The sequence below is a fragment of the Argiope bruennichi genome, chromosome 11, assembly GCF_947563725.1.
Source record: "Argiope bruennichi chromosome 11, qqArgBrue1.1, whole genome shotgun sequence".
NCBI classification, from domain to species: domain Eukaryota; kingdom Metazoa; phylum Arthropoda; class Arachnida; order Araneae; family Araneidae; genus Argiope; species Argiope bruennichi.
Window position 1 is genome coordinate 34812216 of NC_079161.1, and position 16267 is coordinate 34828482.

At 24.5% G+C, this 16267-nt stretch overlaps 1 protein-coding gene across 4 annotated transcripts in view; it reads left to right on the top strand.

Annotated features, from left to right (window-relative positions):
• The window catches only part of LOC129956983 (protein-L-isoaspartate(D-aspartate) O-methyltransferase-like), a 33543-nt gene extending 18919 nt beyond the window's left edge, over positions 1–14624 (top strand). The window contains exons 7-9 of one of the 4 annotated variants that reach the window (XM_056069071.1): positions 86–258; positions 8918–9026; positions 14104–14624. In XM_056069071.1, the coding sequence (XP_055925046.1) occupies positions 86–258; positions 8918–8960 (216 nt within the window). In that variant the 3' untranslated portion in view covers positions 8961–9026; positions 14104–14624. Of the gene's footprint in view, positions 1–85; positions 259–8917; positions 9027–9322; positions 9467–14103 lie in introns of those variants that run through there. The other 3 variants (XM_056069075.1, XM_056069072.1, XM_056069073.1) reach the window with 3 other exon arrangements.
• The last annotated feature ends 1643 nt before the right edge of the window (positions 14625–16267 follow it).

Consider the following 16267-nt stretch of genomic DNA (forward strand, 5'->3'; position numbering starts at 1 on the left):
GAGTTGCATTACAGACATTTTGTATATTACTTTTATCATTCTCCAACCATGAGAGAAAAATAATTTTTTTCTTTTCTTTTTGTAGTTAGTGAATCAGTTAAAAATTGGTGGCAAACTAATTGTTCCTGTTGGCAGAGAAGGTCACAATCAGATGTTAGAACAAGTAGAAAAACTTCCTGATGGAACAGTTAGGAAAACTTCTCTTATGGGAGTTGTGTATGTTCCCTTGACAGATAAAGAAGCACAGTGGCCTGGAAGGTTGTGCCCTTGTTCTGTTCTTTAACATTTTTCCCCCTTTTTCTTTTAACTTATTGGAAGATAATGATCTGCATGTGTAGACAGCTTTTTAGATATTTGTGTAAGGCTAACTTTTATTGATATTATAATATTGCTATTTACCTGGAGAAAAAAAAAAAACTCGTCCATAGTTTACATTATTTATCAGTAAATCTAGTAAAGTGAATGAAACAGTGTAACTGGCATTTTGTATTATTTCTTTGAAAATTTAATTATTTTAATTTATTTTATGTATGAAATAGCTATGCATAGAAAAATAAAATATTTATTTGTAGTGATGAAAAATGAATATATTAGATTTAGCAAGCAAGCAAGAGTATTGCATATACTTTAGCTGGCTAGCTAAAGCAAAATGATTAAAGTATTGTATGTACTTTAATCATTGAAAATATTTCCAAGTGGGAACATAGATATTACGAATAGTTTATAAATATCAGTTTTGCAACCTGTTTGTTGTTTTTTTTGGTGAAAATTTTATTTCAAAATTTCTCATTCTTTGAAAAATTAATATTCTGTACAGGATGGTCACAAATAAATTGACGAATTTTATAATTTGCCAAATTTTAATTAATAAGATACTTCAGTAGCTTATCAGTTTTTAAAATAGTTGGATAGTCTTAGGTGGTTTTAAATCCAGATCCATTTGAAATGCAAATAACTTCCTTTTTTTTATAATAAGGAAAATAGACTATTTTTAATTAGTGGAATGCTGTCAGTAGTGTCATGAAATTCATTCTACTATGCAAATATACTGAAATTTCTGTTGGTTATATCAGGAAAGTGCTCCTTAGATGTGCTATTTGCACTGAACTTGGTTTGATAGTTAAGAACATCGTTAGCATTTTTAGAATTCATTTTCTGATTAGATAGATTCTTAATAATTGTGAGTAGTCATGTAAAATATATGTGAAAAAAGTTAGTTCATTTCACTATATTAAATATGTATGTTCACATATTACGCTGAATAAATATATTAAATAACTTGCTTTGCATTGCTTTTGCTTAATCAGTTTGTGCCCAACCTGCATTAAACTATCTTTTGTCTAAATTATTACTGAATTTTATTTGTAATAGAAGTAAGAATTCCCAATCCATGTTTTTAAATGCACTTTTAAAAGGAATTACTATATATCTTATGAATGTTGAAAGGATAAAAATTATGGGAAAAAATTATTCCAAGAATTACAACTACTTTTAAACTTTTTATATTTGATTTAAAAAAAAAACAGAAACAAAAGAGTTAGAATATTCAAGGGCTAAATGTAATAAATATATACACAAAATATTTGTAGCAGTTTACTTTTTGTATTAATAGATTTTTCTACAATTTCTAGGTACGATTAATTCAATTGTAGATTGTGATCTGCATTTTAAAACTAATTCTAGAATAAATGGTATTGAAGTGAAAAATGATACTTGAATAGAAATAAAATATACTGATTTTTAAAAAATAAATCTTATATATGAAAGAAATTTAAAGTGTAAAGTTGTTAAATCTATGCAAGTTCTGTTAGAACTTTTGTGAATGTGTTGTTAAATTATGAAGTTGTGAAATGAAGAGTATATATTGTTAAAATTCTGTTATCTGGTTCTACCAACTAGAATCCATGCTTGAGGGCAATTTACATTTGTTCCTAGTTCTTTTATTAATTTATCTCATAAAATATTTTGATATTACACGAGACATTCATTTGTAAATTAATTCATATTCTAAACACAAATATTAAAACATTTTTTTGTTTGTTTTCTTTTGTATTTGTAATAGCAAGTTTAAAAACTGTATAAAACAGTTAATCAGAATGTCAAAATAAGGCACAAACTAGATTTTATTTATTCTTATGATAATATTATGGGAATATTTCATGCGGTCAGTTAATCATAGCATGAAAGAATTTTTATAAATAAAAATAATTTGCTTCAGAAGCGAACAATTTTTTGGGTTTGACTAATATTATTGCTTTAAAATTATTCAAAATGAAACAATGTATCCTTCGCTTTTATAAAAGTTTTATTTTGTTGATCTCTAAAGATATTCTTAAATGAATAATATAGCAATAAGTGGGGATAAATTGAACAGTCAGTGGCTCCTAATTATATTAATATACATATTTATTATTATTCACATTTTGACTATTTTTTCTTGTATTATTGTTTACACTTTAATGTGCTATAGACTCTTGCTTTATCTTGTTAATGTATAGTTTTTTTATTTTTTAAATATAAGGTGCAAGTATACATGATAATTTTTTGAGAAATTACTAATTAAATTGTTAGAACTTGTTTTAGAAATATTTTCTGATTTTATATTTTTAAATCTACCTTTATTAATAGTTATTTGCTTTATTTTTGTGCGTGTGTGTGTGTCTAATTTCTATTTAGCTTATTAGCTACTTTTTTATTTTATGCTCAATGCTTCCTCCCCCCTTGAAAATTGAATATACCAATTAACAGTTAAATTACACTGCAGAGCATTAGGTTGATAAAATTGGATATTAATTAGTCTAATATTAACCAACTATAAAATAAAATTAAAATTTTTAAAAATTCTCTTTGTGAAAATTTAGTGATTGTAACTAAAAATATTCAATTTACATTTTAAGAAAATGTCCATGAAATTGCTACTAGTGCTGTCTGCAAAATATGTTATGAATTTAAATATGTGAAATTACATTTGATTCAGGAAATTAACTATACTAATGCATTCATTTAACTTTATGTTAAATATTTAAGATATTTGATCAATACCATTCTGATTTTGGTTATTCCATCAACTCCATTTCGATATTGAGGATTGTTATTATTTTTATAAAGTCTGCATGATTTTTTATAAGATAATTTTATTGTTCAATTTCATTATTGGACTTATAACATTTTTAATCTGACAATATTGGAGTCATGAATTTGAGGTGTAACGAGTTACATAAAATTTCAAAGTATATGTAACTTTGGCATGAATGTAAATCTTCCTCCTTGCTGGGCTTTTAAAATTTTATAGTATTATTGTCAGGTTGTTGAGTTTCTTTAGCAATATTTCTTAATGTTTATAAAAAATACCATGTTGAATATTGTTTTATTTTGAAGTTTTTGTAATTCAGTTATGATAAGTCAAAGTGATGAAAAGTTGAAGTATATACACTAAATTGATATTCTGTTTTGTTATGGAGTTTTCTCCTTATTTGGCTTCTTTGGTGTCCTGTGTTTTAGAAGAGAGTGAGAGAGATATATAGTTTACTTTTCTGAAGAAAGGAAATTGGTTGATTTGATTAATATAATATTTTTTGAGACATTATTGATTTTATGAATTTGGACTGTCTTTTCTTAGTTCATTGTTATTGTGAAACTATTTTATTTTTTTTTACTTACATCTATCATACTTATAGAAATTCGATTATATTAGGCCAGAGCTAAAAGTGAGTTGGAATACTAGTGTCCATTTCAGTAGGCTAATCGTTTGACCTGTCAGGTATATAACATGCAGTCTTGCAATATTGAGATGATATTTGATGCCTCATGTGTGCTATTTCTCATAAAATATACTGCAGGTTATCTAAGGCTGAATAATATTATTCTTGAATAATGGTTGACTCGCATAAAAAAATATGAAAATATTCATCTCTCATCTCTAAAGAATATTCTATCAGTTCAATATATGATCTGGCAAATTGTGGTTTTTACCTTTATGGAGATCCTGAATGTATTAATTTAATATCTGCCTTGAGGCATATGATCACTGTAAATTGGTATTGTAGAATCTCACAATGATCATCCTCTGTCTGCCATATCTGTTTCTACTATACCTGTACATTAACAAGATATGTACAGGTATGGCAATAAGGGATAATTTTTTGTGCTTGCAAATTTCATTTTTTTAAAACATGTTTATCATTACAGGGCTACATTAGACTGTCTCGCTTCTTGACCAATATTAGTATGCCTCTTCTTCCTCCTAAATATATTCTATAGTTGTTTTGGTATGCATTTGGTTTAAAGATTTTTTTTTTTCCTTCATGGAATTTTTTTGGTGTTGTTGCAGGATGATTCATTATGTTACAAAGATCTTTTATAAAACAGTTGATTTTTTTATAAAGATAATTGTTTTTGAAAAAGTTTTTATCCAACAAATACTGGAAATTTCTTTTTTAAAGAAAGTTCATTTTTTAAAATTTCATGAAGATAAGAAAACTGATTATTTTAGGTTTACATAGTAATTAATTAGAAGTTTAATGTTTTGAAAATATATAGTCCTTTTTTTTTATTAGAGAATGACAAATTAAGTCAACATTAAAGAAAAGTGAATTCTTAAAATATAACTAAAAATTTATTGTAGACGTTTTGCTTCTCTAATTAAAAATTGATTATTTTCATAAATTATACAAATTGGGAAAAACCATTGGAGCAAATTATTATTTTTAAGTCTATTTTCTTTTACATTCATAAGAAATAGATTATTTTTTTGGTGAATATTTTACTAGGAACAGTTAAGGAAACAGAAAACTTAACTTGCATGCCTGTAACAAATTCCTTGTTTAAAATTTAAAATGCTTAATATTTAAAAGGGTTTTAATGAAGAAATTTTAAAGATATAGAATAAATATATTATATGATATTAGTTTGAAACTTAGCAATGCAAACTTGATAAAACACTTTTTCATCAACTGAGAGAAATAAATCTACAATCTAAAATATTGTTAACTTAAAAAAATTGCTGCGTCAGTTCTGCATTTTCCTTTGAATTCTTTTCATGGAAATTATAAAAAAACTTTTTTTTTTCTTTTTTTAAAAATCAAAGTGTATCTATTATCATTTGTATATTCAGATACTTTGGAGTGAGGTGGATAGGGTGGGGAACAGATTGAGACATGCTTCATTTTATAATATGATTATGTGTCTTCAAACAACAAACCTCTTATCATCCGTCTTTCTCTTTTAATCTAATTAAAAGGAAAAATTACTCAAAATTGCCCCACTTGTCCAATTTAAGAAAGAGTATATCTGATATATTTTTAATTTTCTTACTGATCAGTCTTCTAATTTTAAAATACTAAAATTTTGTGTACTCATTAAGGTGAAATTTTCTTCTAACAATTTCGTTAATTTCGATTTTTTCATTTCCATTGATTTGATTTATTGTGAAACCCCTATCTTTTCATGTATAAATTTATTTGGTGCTAAAATTCCTAAATAAAAGAATTTATTCTGACGCATCTTATATGCATTTTTTCCTAATAACAATATGTAAATTCAACTCGATTTGTAATCATATCGAAGGAACATATTTGTAAATATTTATCAGTAATTCATGTAAATGACTGGCTTATTTTCATCTACATTTCATTCCATTATATTTTCTCTGTATTTTATCCAACTTTTATAGTTTTGTTATGTTGATAATGATGTAAAAAGCATAAAATAAACATGAATTAGATTTTTAAATAGAACTACTATAGAATTTTAAATTAACATTTAATCATCATAAGAAATAGATTATTTTGTAACAAAATAGTATCTTTTTTTTTTCTTTTATTGGCATTGTTTTATTTTAATCCCAATCACCTCTTCTATAAAGTCCTTCTCAGTCTACATTTGTAATTTGTTTCAAAAATCTTGAGATTCTTCTTTTAAAAATTATCTTTATTTATAAATATTCATTATCTCTTGAGTTATTAAAAAAAATTATTTCAATAACAAATCAATTTTTCTTAATTTTAATCAAAGATTATTGAGCTTTGAAAGAGATCTGTTAGCTTTAAATGGACTGTCATATCATTTTTCTTTCTATAGTAGTTTAAATATTTAACAATAAATGAAGCAATTGTTTATTTTATAATTTGACTTTTTTATGCTTGCATTTGAACTTTGCTGGCATTTTGTTTTACATGAAGTACTTCATATCTATGCTGAATATATATTTGTGTATAAAGGCATTCCATTGTTTAATAACTGGATGTTGTCGCTGTTGTAATATTTAAAGTTTTATTAAATGTTATGTTTATCCAGTTATTGCTCATTATTGAATAAAATACAACACTACATTTGTCAAAAAAACCATGTTAATATTTTTGGATTTAATGAATCATTTAAAAAATCAAATTATTCTTATTAGAACAATTACTTAAAATTTTTTAAAATATTGAGGGAAGTTCTGTACTTTATGGAAATCAGTTTTGTTTTGTATCCGTAAAATATATTTTATTATTCTGCACTGTATGTTTACGAATTCTTTCTTTTATATCGAGGTTGCTTAAACTTTTTTCATGCACTGTGCATTTTCTGTGTAATAAAAATTTTCTTAACATCAAAAATTGGAATTAAATCAAGAAAATAAGTGAAATCTTTTAAGTCAAGATCCTTTTCTTAATTAGTGCTAATGTTAACAGAATCTGATAAAAAAAAAGAATAGCATTCGATTTTTGTGGTCTAATTAATTATTCTTAATTTCTGCTTGCGCTTCGTACAGTTTCTGAAACCCAGAAATGAATGACCTACAATGTAATTTCATCATATAATTTTCTCAAAGAAGTTTTCTTACTCAAAGAGCCAAAATATCATTATTTAGTAAAGTTATTTTTGTCTGGAATGCAATTCTCAAATTCAATGTAATGAGATGAACTTGCGGACTTTTTTTCCTTAGATTATTTCATTCTTATCGTTTAGCTTAGCAGCATTGTAGGAATAAATTTGGCATATTTGCTGGAATTGTGCATTTCATTTTGTGATAAAGACTTATAATGTTTTGGAATTAAAAGATTTAATTTCTGTATTCTAAATTTTTAGGTAATTTGAAAATTTAAATAAAACACGTTTAAGTAAGTGTTAGGAAAAAGTCTTTTTAAATTTTGATTACTTTTTATAATTTTTCTTATTATAGTGCAATTCTGCAGTTTAGAATGCAATATTGTTTTCAACACTAATTCTTTTTAATGTATATATTGTCCATTTCAAATGGCAAATGATTTTTTTAAGGAATAGATAAATAGATATGTTATCTTTGCTTAATTTTTTTATATATCAGATTATTTGAAAACAATATTTCAATAACCTATTAAAATTTTGAAATTAAAATAGCATGTCCTTATTTTTGAGGTTGTGCTGTATTTTTATTCTGCAGATCTTTACTATTTCATTCATGATTTAAATTTTTGCAGAAGTGTAGTTTATAAATTTGTACAATGAATTAGTAAATGGAATTTTATAATTCTAAATTTTTGTGCCAGGCTTTAATATTTCTCTATTGTTTACAATATCTTTTTATTTAGTTCATCAAATCGCCAGAAATTTTCCCCGACTATTTAACTTTTCTCTAGTTTACACCTCTATTCCTCTGGTAGTTGGGAAAAATATGAAAAAAGGGAAAACTGTGTTAACCTCATCACATTCTCATTGTTGAAAATCTGCTTATTGTTACCAGTAAATCAAATATTAAAATTAATTAAAAAGAATTCTTAATTTTCTTAGTTTTTTTTTTAAGTAGTCTTTATAAGCTTTAATATATGCAATGTCATTTTTGAGCTGTTACATGATGGTTGGATTCTTATTCCTGATGAAATTGGCTGAGAATTGATTATTCATATTTATTTGTCTGTTCTGTTAAAAGTAAATTCATCCATTGCTCCAGATTGGAATAACTAATATCTTTTGCACTTTAGAAATTAACAAACTTATCATATTTCTAAATATACACTGTTATTGTTTTGATCTCTGCGCACCATGGTGTCTGTCATGTAATTCTGATTATAAGAAATTAAATAAAATAATTTTACTAGTGCTTAGTAGCTAATAGGTTATTGAAATAGGATCTTGTATGATGCAAAAAATCTTTCTTAATATTCTATTGGGTAAACTGTTTAAATATTTATCTTATTTGGCAAATAACTACTTTGTGAATAGTAGATACTCGCTAAGAAAGGGTTTTTCAAAAATTTAATGAGAAAACTTTGGAATTAAAAGATTTGTTCGTTTTTTACAAAAGCTTGGCAGCATATTGTTGTGCAAAAACCATATTTATACCATTTTATTGATACCAATAATTATTTAGCAATATCATTTTTATAACTGCAAAATTTTCTTTAATTTTAATAAATATTTAAAAAAAATAAAAATATATTTCGCTTTTTTTTACTGTAATTTGTATTTGCTTGCATTGATATTAAATGCATCTTTTGTCTTTGTTATCACTGCTTCGTAATTAAGAGTGTAATTTTAAGTATAAAATAAAGAGGGGGAAAAATTCCTAAAATATTAAATATATTGGTTTCATCCAGTCTACAATGCATTGGCTAAACGTTTGAATTCTTTAAAAATTACTTTTAAAGTGTAGTTACAAAATCATCTTGCTTTTATTTTTTAAGCATGCTAAATGATTGAATGTTTTTTCTTCCTTTGTCCTTTTTTAATTGATTATGTTTGTTTCATTTTTCCCTACAAACCTCCTATATTTATTCAATTTTTATGTTAGATTAATATTTTATTTTTGGTAGATCTAATAAAATAATTCCTGACCCATCAAAATAAATTACCCTTTACTACTTTTCATGATTTTACTGCATACAAACAAAATACCATAAAATTTCAAAAAATAACCAAATTCTAAAAAGGATTGTAAGATTATTTTGATTTTTAGACTGATCAGAAAAATTCTACAGAGAAAACAGTCCTCTACCTGATATTTCATAAAGGTCTGAGACCTTTATACAGACATCTTAAGTTCTTTCTTCAATATTATATTCTAGGTAACATTACTCTCTTATTTTGAATGTTTTATGTTCTTACAAAATTTTGTAAATTAAACAAATTTTTATTCCAAAAAAAGATCTCATAAATTCTGTCTTTAGAAAAAGAACATTAGTTTTGCTTATCGTTGTAAATATTTACATGTTTTTTTATGAAGCAAATCTTTTATTGTTAAAAATTTTTCTCTGAAAATTACAAAATGCCAAAAACACTTGTTTAATCAATGTCTAAAAACATGCAGACATTTTTAATATTAACAAATTAAAATACTGATAATATGGGTTTCTTCTTTCAGATCTACTTCTTTTTAAATGAAAAGACTTGTCTAAATTGCTAAAGCACTGATTTATTTATCACAGAAATTTAATTTGGAATAATAATGGTTAAGGGAATTATAAGAATATTAAAAGAAACGGTCCAGTTCACACCAGTGCTTTATGTAAGTAGCTTCAGTTGTAATAATGTGTTTGGCTTTTACTATTTTGTGTTAGAATTTTTAAGTGTCTACAGGCAATGGGACTTGGCTAATTCAAATTTCTCTGGTCTCATGAATATCTTTGTTAACATAATACCAAAATATTGTCTGTAATTTGAACTTTTATTAATCTAAAGACAAAGCTAAAAATTTTTTAATTTCTTAATTATTTTTGTGGAATTAATATACATGTTCCTTATAACTCACTCTGTGATCATAAATGAATAATTTTTTGAGGGCCTTAATTCATTTGAAAAAAATTTTTATATTATACCTAAAATAAATTTCTCACTTTTTAAAACATGAAACATTAAATTTTTTCACTTTGAACATGGAGATGCATGGATTCTGAAGTGTACAGTTTTTGTATTTAATGCAATATATTATTTTGTTTATAAAGTTTTTAGTGTTTGTTTTATGTATAAATCTTATGGTAGTTAGTAAAATTATTTATCCATTTATAGAAATTAATTTAAAATTTATGATTTTTATTACTTTAATTATTAAAAATTGTGTTTAATAACTTCATAACTGTGCATATCTATATAACAAGTAAGAGTTCATAATAAATCTTTAATATCGTTTTTAGTTTAAATGTTGCTTTTTCTGTTGTGCTGATTTAGATTTTTCTTTTCAAATTTTTATTCTGCCAGTTTTAAATTAATGAAGAACCATGATATTTGATGTAAAAGTTATTTTTATTCCTTTCAGTTGTAATTATTAAATTTCTTTGTACATAGAAGGATAAAAATCATAAGCATAAAAAATTATGTATATTTTGTAGAATTCTGAAATTAAAATGTTTCCCAAATAACTATTATTAATAGCAGCAACTATATAATTGCAATACTTATAATTAAATACAGTAATATTATAATTATAATATTATGATTGGGAATTATAATATTAATATACAAATGCTTTTTTCAATATCCACTTTTTTCATTTCAGTTTTTCATTCATTACAAGTCAAAGTATTTTTAATGGATATCAGTAATATTTGACTATGAAAATACGTTTTACATATATAATTTACTCCTAAATTACTTAATAATTCAAGTTCAACTTTAATCTTTCTATTGGGTTTTCATTATACAATGTTTTATTTAAATATAAATTTTATTTTGAATTCTTTCTCTTTGATATGTTCTAAAGAAGTGTGGAAGAATATGAAAACGTTGTTTTATTAAGCATGCATTTTTGATGCTTTGCTTCAAAATTAAATTCTTTTGATAACTTGCATCAATTGAATAAAGTAGTGTCTCCGAATGTGATCGGTCAGATATTTGTCTAATGGCTGAAAATAGTGTTGCACTTAGCTGCCTTAGGTAGGGATCAGGAACTGCTATAAAAATATAATAAATGTAGCCATTTTTTTTCTAAACTTACCAAAAATCATAGAGAGAAAATAATTGTATAATTATCTGTATTAAAATAATATATTATGAGTGGGAAAATTAAATATTGCATGCTTAACCATTTAGAATATTTTGACTGAATAACGTTGAATTAATTTGATTTTTCTTTTTACAATAGCTTGTTTAATATAAGTATAATTTTTTTCTGACTGAAAGGATCATTCAAGCATTGCAATTCTTTTTTTTTTTTCTTTCTGGGAAATACTATTTTCTGTGAAATAACGTAATAAATTTTTATAACACATTATATATGTTAGAATAATATTAAAAATGCTATTAAAATTTATTACAGAACAGGAAGGGGAAAAAAAAACAACTATTCAACCCTTTAATCATTTGAATTTCCATAGAAAATAAATTTTGCACCTATTAGATATTTTTTTTTTTTTTTTTTTTTTTTTTGAAAAATTGGCAAGAAAAATGTAATAATGCTATTTTTCTAATAATGTGTTTCATGTTATTCTTTACTGTGGTTTTTTTAAATGAATTTTTGCTAAAAAAAATTTTAAGGCTTTATTTACTTTTTAATTTTATTAATAGGAGACTATATTTGTGCATAGCATTTCAAATTCCAAGGAAGAGTTCTTTTTGAACATATGGTTCTTGAATTACTTTCCAATTGCTTGTTGATTTAATAACCACTATTTCACTTAATACTATTAAAGTTAATACTGTTAGATTAAGCTCAATATCAGATTAATATAGGTTTATATTTAATTGGTATTTTCTGTCCGAACCACAGAACAATTGCTATCATAAAGCAGATGTTTTTCAATCATAAGGAAATGTTCAAGCATCTGCATCACTGCTTGTAAGGTTGGCCAAAAAAAAAAAACACCAGAATTCGACAAATATTTGTTCCTTGTATTATGAAAAGCTAAAATCTAAAATAAAAACATTCCTAATGGTTTATTATTCAGTACATTCTTTTTTGTGCATTCAAAGTACATTATGTATGCCATTGTGCAAAATGGAAAATTTTTTGAATGCAGACCATTGATTAGTTTTTTGTATATAGAAACAATTTTGAATAGGTCCCCCCCCTCCTTTTTTAGCTCTGTAACTTGGATGCTTAAAATCAAACTTATATATATCCTTTGTTTATCTTTTACTTAAGTGAAATTATGTGCTTTTTAACTAGTATTTGGGAAAACTGTTAAGTTAAAAGTTTTGAAATTTCTTTAGTGCATAGTCGAAATTTAGAAAGGTCTTCTAAAATTCTTAAATGTCATTTCTGTCTTGAGTTTTTATTAAGAGAATAAGTAAAAGATATGATATAAACACTAAAGATTTTACTATATGAAAATTATTTCTTTTGTAATTTTATTTAGATTTATATCATTTTTTAATGAACTGATATTTTCCTATAATTATTCCGAATCTTTATTGCATTTAATATTTATAACAAATAATTAAAAACGATGAAATGAAATATAATAAAATGATATGGCAGATAGTAATATGTATTTAAAAAATATACTTTCTATATGGAAACAAAAACAAAACCCTTCTTCAGTACTAGTTAAATATTGAATTAGAAACTTAATTTTATTATAACACAATATTATGTGCTACATTTGTATGTTTCTGTATTAAAAACAGAAAAATAGGTTTTACTGAGTTATTCCTATTTTGATTTTAAACAATTAATTTGAGGTATTTTAATAAATATTCAGATACAAAACAAGTTATATTTTAAATAACATTTAAAGCTGTACATCCATAATGTTGATGGAGATGGTCATTTTATCCAATTCTTAAAGTCAGCCATATTTGATTGTCATGTATCAGGAATTTTGTTAAGGCTACATCAATTCATTTTTCTAAAATTTAACAATTGGTTATTTTAATATTTTCCTGCTTGATTTTTGAGAATTTGAAAAACTCTTTCAATTAGTGAAATTAAATTTTTTTAGATTCTGTTGAATTTTAGAATGGTTCAAGCTTCTGTGATTAATTTGACTTGAATTAAAATTTATGTATGTATGATATGTTTGGAAGATGAAAATAATGAATCTTTTTAAGGCAAATGGTTTGTAATTGAACACAAGCTGCAATAAAATTGCAATCAATGGCAATTCAAATTGACAGTACAGATTAAACTTGATGGTGCTTATGTTAATAATTTCATACTCTGTTTTAAATATATTTAAAAGTAACTTGCATGTCCGAAAACAGAAATTGCTTAATTTTATGATGTTATTTCTTAGTGGCTGATTTCTGACTAAGCAAATGCCTGGGGCAGCTATCCAGCCAATTAAAATAAAACTATTAGCCTAATTGCCAAATAAATTTGTAAAAGATATAATTTCTATAATTTTGAAATATTTGGACTGTTGTATGTTTGCATTGAATTATTAAATAATAAATAAGTTTATTTATTATTTATGGGAATATTAACAAATCATTTAATTGGCTATTCCACTTGGTATGTCCTCTAAAATAATTTTTGATGTTGTAGTTTGAATTTTATCGTTTTCTTACAACCCATCATAATAATTCAATGCTTTGATTTATTAGTTAGGAAATTGTTTACAAATATTTATGGTCGATTTTTTTTTTTTTTTTTTTTTTTTTTTGGAATTTGGACCATTTTAGAATGATCTAAGCTTTAATGATTTTAATCATTTATTACTTTAGTTATTTTAAACTTGATTTACATTAAAAAAATCATGAAACATACATTTTCATTAAATTACTAAAATTAAAAAGGTATATTATTAAAATATTAAGTTAAAAATGCATTGAAAAGGAAAATTAAATTGACTTTTAATTGAGGAACCATTCCATATTCCATTATTCCTCATATTAGGAATGACTTTTAAATAAGGAATTTCATAAAAACTGATTGTAATAAACTGATAATACAATAAAACTGATTATAATTTATTTTATAATTTGATTAATTGATGCTTGATTAAATTTTCCTTAACTTTTCCTGTACCTAATCAAAAATCTAATTATTTTCTCATTAACTGATGATTAAAGCATTCTGAATTTTAAATTGGTGGAATTTCAGTTTTGTAGAAAAGCATTGTCTTTTTTTTTTTTTTTTTTTTTTTTTTTTTTTGTACTGAATAAATTTTTTATAAATAAATCACATTGTGACTGTTTAAATCTTGGCGTACTTAAAATATTAATTTAATTTATTATCATATATTTATTAGCATTCTTCTCTTTCAGGGGACGGTCAAATGAGTTATAGTGGCCTTCCAGTCTTTAATAATGGATTTTTCTGCCAAGCCCTGCAAATATCCCACTCAAATTACACTTCTCAATGCCTAGAGAAACCAGTGATAGATTTTTTGTAAATAAAGTTATACTACCATATCCAGAAAAATCCAAATAATATGTACTGCTTCTGCAGCTTACCTCTATCTTTGATACTAATTCATGAAGCTGAAGCATATACAGAATCGAATTTGATTGTCAGCAATTGACCTGCAGATGCCAATACAAGCCAACAGTGAATGAATCTATGATGCTTCAACTGATTTAATTGTTAACCAAATGTGTTAAATACTTTTTTGTATGTACAAACTAACTTTAGATCCTGCACTGTCACAGAACATGCCTGTTAGTTTGTTTTACTCAATGGAATGTTCATATTTTGATGTTGGTAAATTTATTGCTGTTAATTATCGGGCATGAAAATGATTTGTTCATGACCGTGAATAAGTCTTATTAAATTGTTTCTGAATGTGGCTTTGTGCTTTTTCTCTCATGTTGTGCTGTTTTCTTTTATTTCTCATCATATAAATTATCTCTATATAGAGTAAAATATCTTCTAATCTGTTAACCCAGCTTAACTTAAAGAACACGTTTAAATAATTTTAAAATTTATAATACTAAAAGCACAGATCTGTGAATTAAAATTAAAAACATCCTTTTTTTTATGGCGACGGAAATAAATTACGAGGGATAAAATAATGACATTTCAAAATCTGATTTATGGGCAGCATGTGTCAGTTTATGGATAGCATGTGTCAGTTCAAAATTGTCTAGAAATTTGAGAATACGCATTTACTTGTTCAACAATATAAAATAAGTCATAAATTTTTTTTCTGTTAATGAAGAAGTGATATCATAAAGTGAAGGGATAAATAATGACACTTTTGACTAAAAGTGGTTTTAGCAAAAGAAGCTAAAGTAAATGAATTTTTTAAAATGCTCCTCAGCAAAAAGTTTTAATGGAAGCATTAAATATTATTGGATGCTTTTGTAGTTAAAAAAAACTCTGGTAACCAGGAATTCATGCATTCTGAAAAGTATAAAATTACATTATCCAGTTGCCAATGTAATAAAAGATGCTTCTAACTGAAAAGGTAAAAATTTCTATTCTATTTTCATCTCTTTTGTTATATTTTACTATGATTATATTATATTAAGAAGTTAGTTTAACAGCAGTTTTTTTCCTTTCAAAATTATGTGTAATACTGCCTTTTATTATGTTTAACAAAATGATGACACACAAACTTTTTAAATAAATGAGATTCAATTCTTCTGCAATTAAAATTGACTGATTGGTAAAGTTTTGAATTTATTATTTTAACTGATCGTTAAATTGACTTAAAATAACGTAATTCAAAACATCACAATTCAGCCACTTTCTGTTGCATTGGAGAACTTTTTTTATATAAAATATTTGTCTATTTTATTTTATTAAATATAATTTAAAAGGGTCAGTAACTTTCTTTCTTTCTTTCTTTTTTTTTTTTTTTTTTGCAGTACATCTATTGTCTCAAATTGCACAAAAAAAAAAAAAAAAAAAAAAAATTCAATGCATTTTTTAACTGAAAATATCTGCATATTATTAGTAGCTTAGAGCAAGAGGTCAAATTGTTTTTCTGTAAGAGTCGTTTTTAGAATTTAGTTAATCAAAATAATAGTGATGAAGCCATAATTCTAAAACTTAAATTATATCCTTTTAAAAATTTCTGAAATGTTTTTAGTGTTATTGTTAAAATGATTTTTGCTTTGCTTAAAGGTACTGCAATTGTTTTTATTTATTCTCGACATTATAAAAATCATATTTATGGCTATAAAGCATAATTATTGAAGTAAAAAATAAGTGTCTTTAAGCATTCTTATATATAAATGATCATCTTCCATCAAATATTGTAAAATTTCAGATATATATAATCTGCTTAACTTATTCAATAAATTGATGTTACAATATACACTTCATAAACTATAAAATTAGTTATAGTTTTGAGATTTCTATTGTTGAAATTCTCAAGAAAGTTTGTTAAAATTGTAATTAAAAATGATATTGCTTATGTTTTCAAATTAGATAGCAGACTTGTGCTAATCATCCTATTTCTTAATGAATTTATTTTTGAAAATG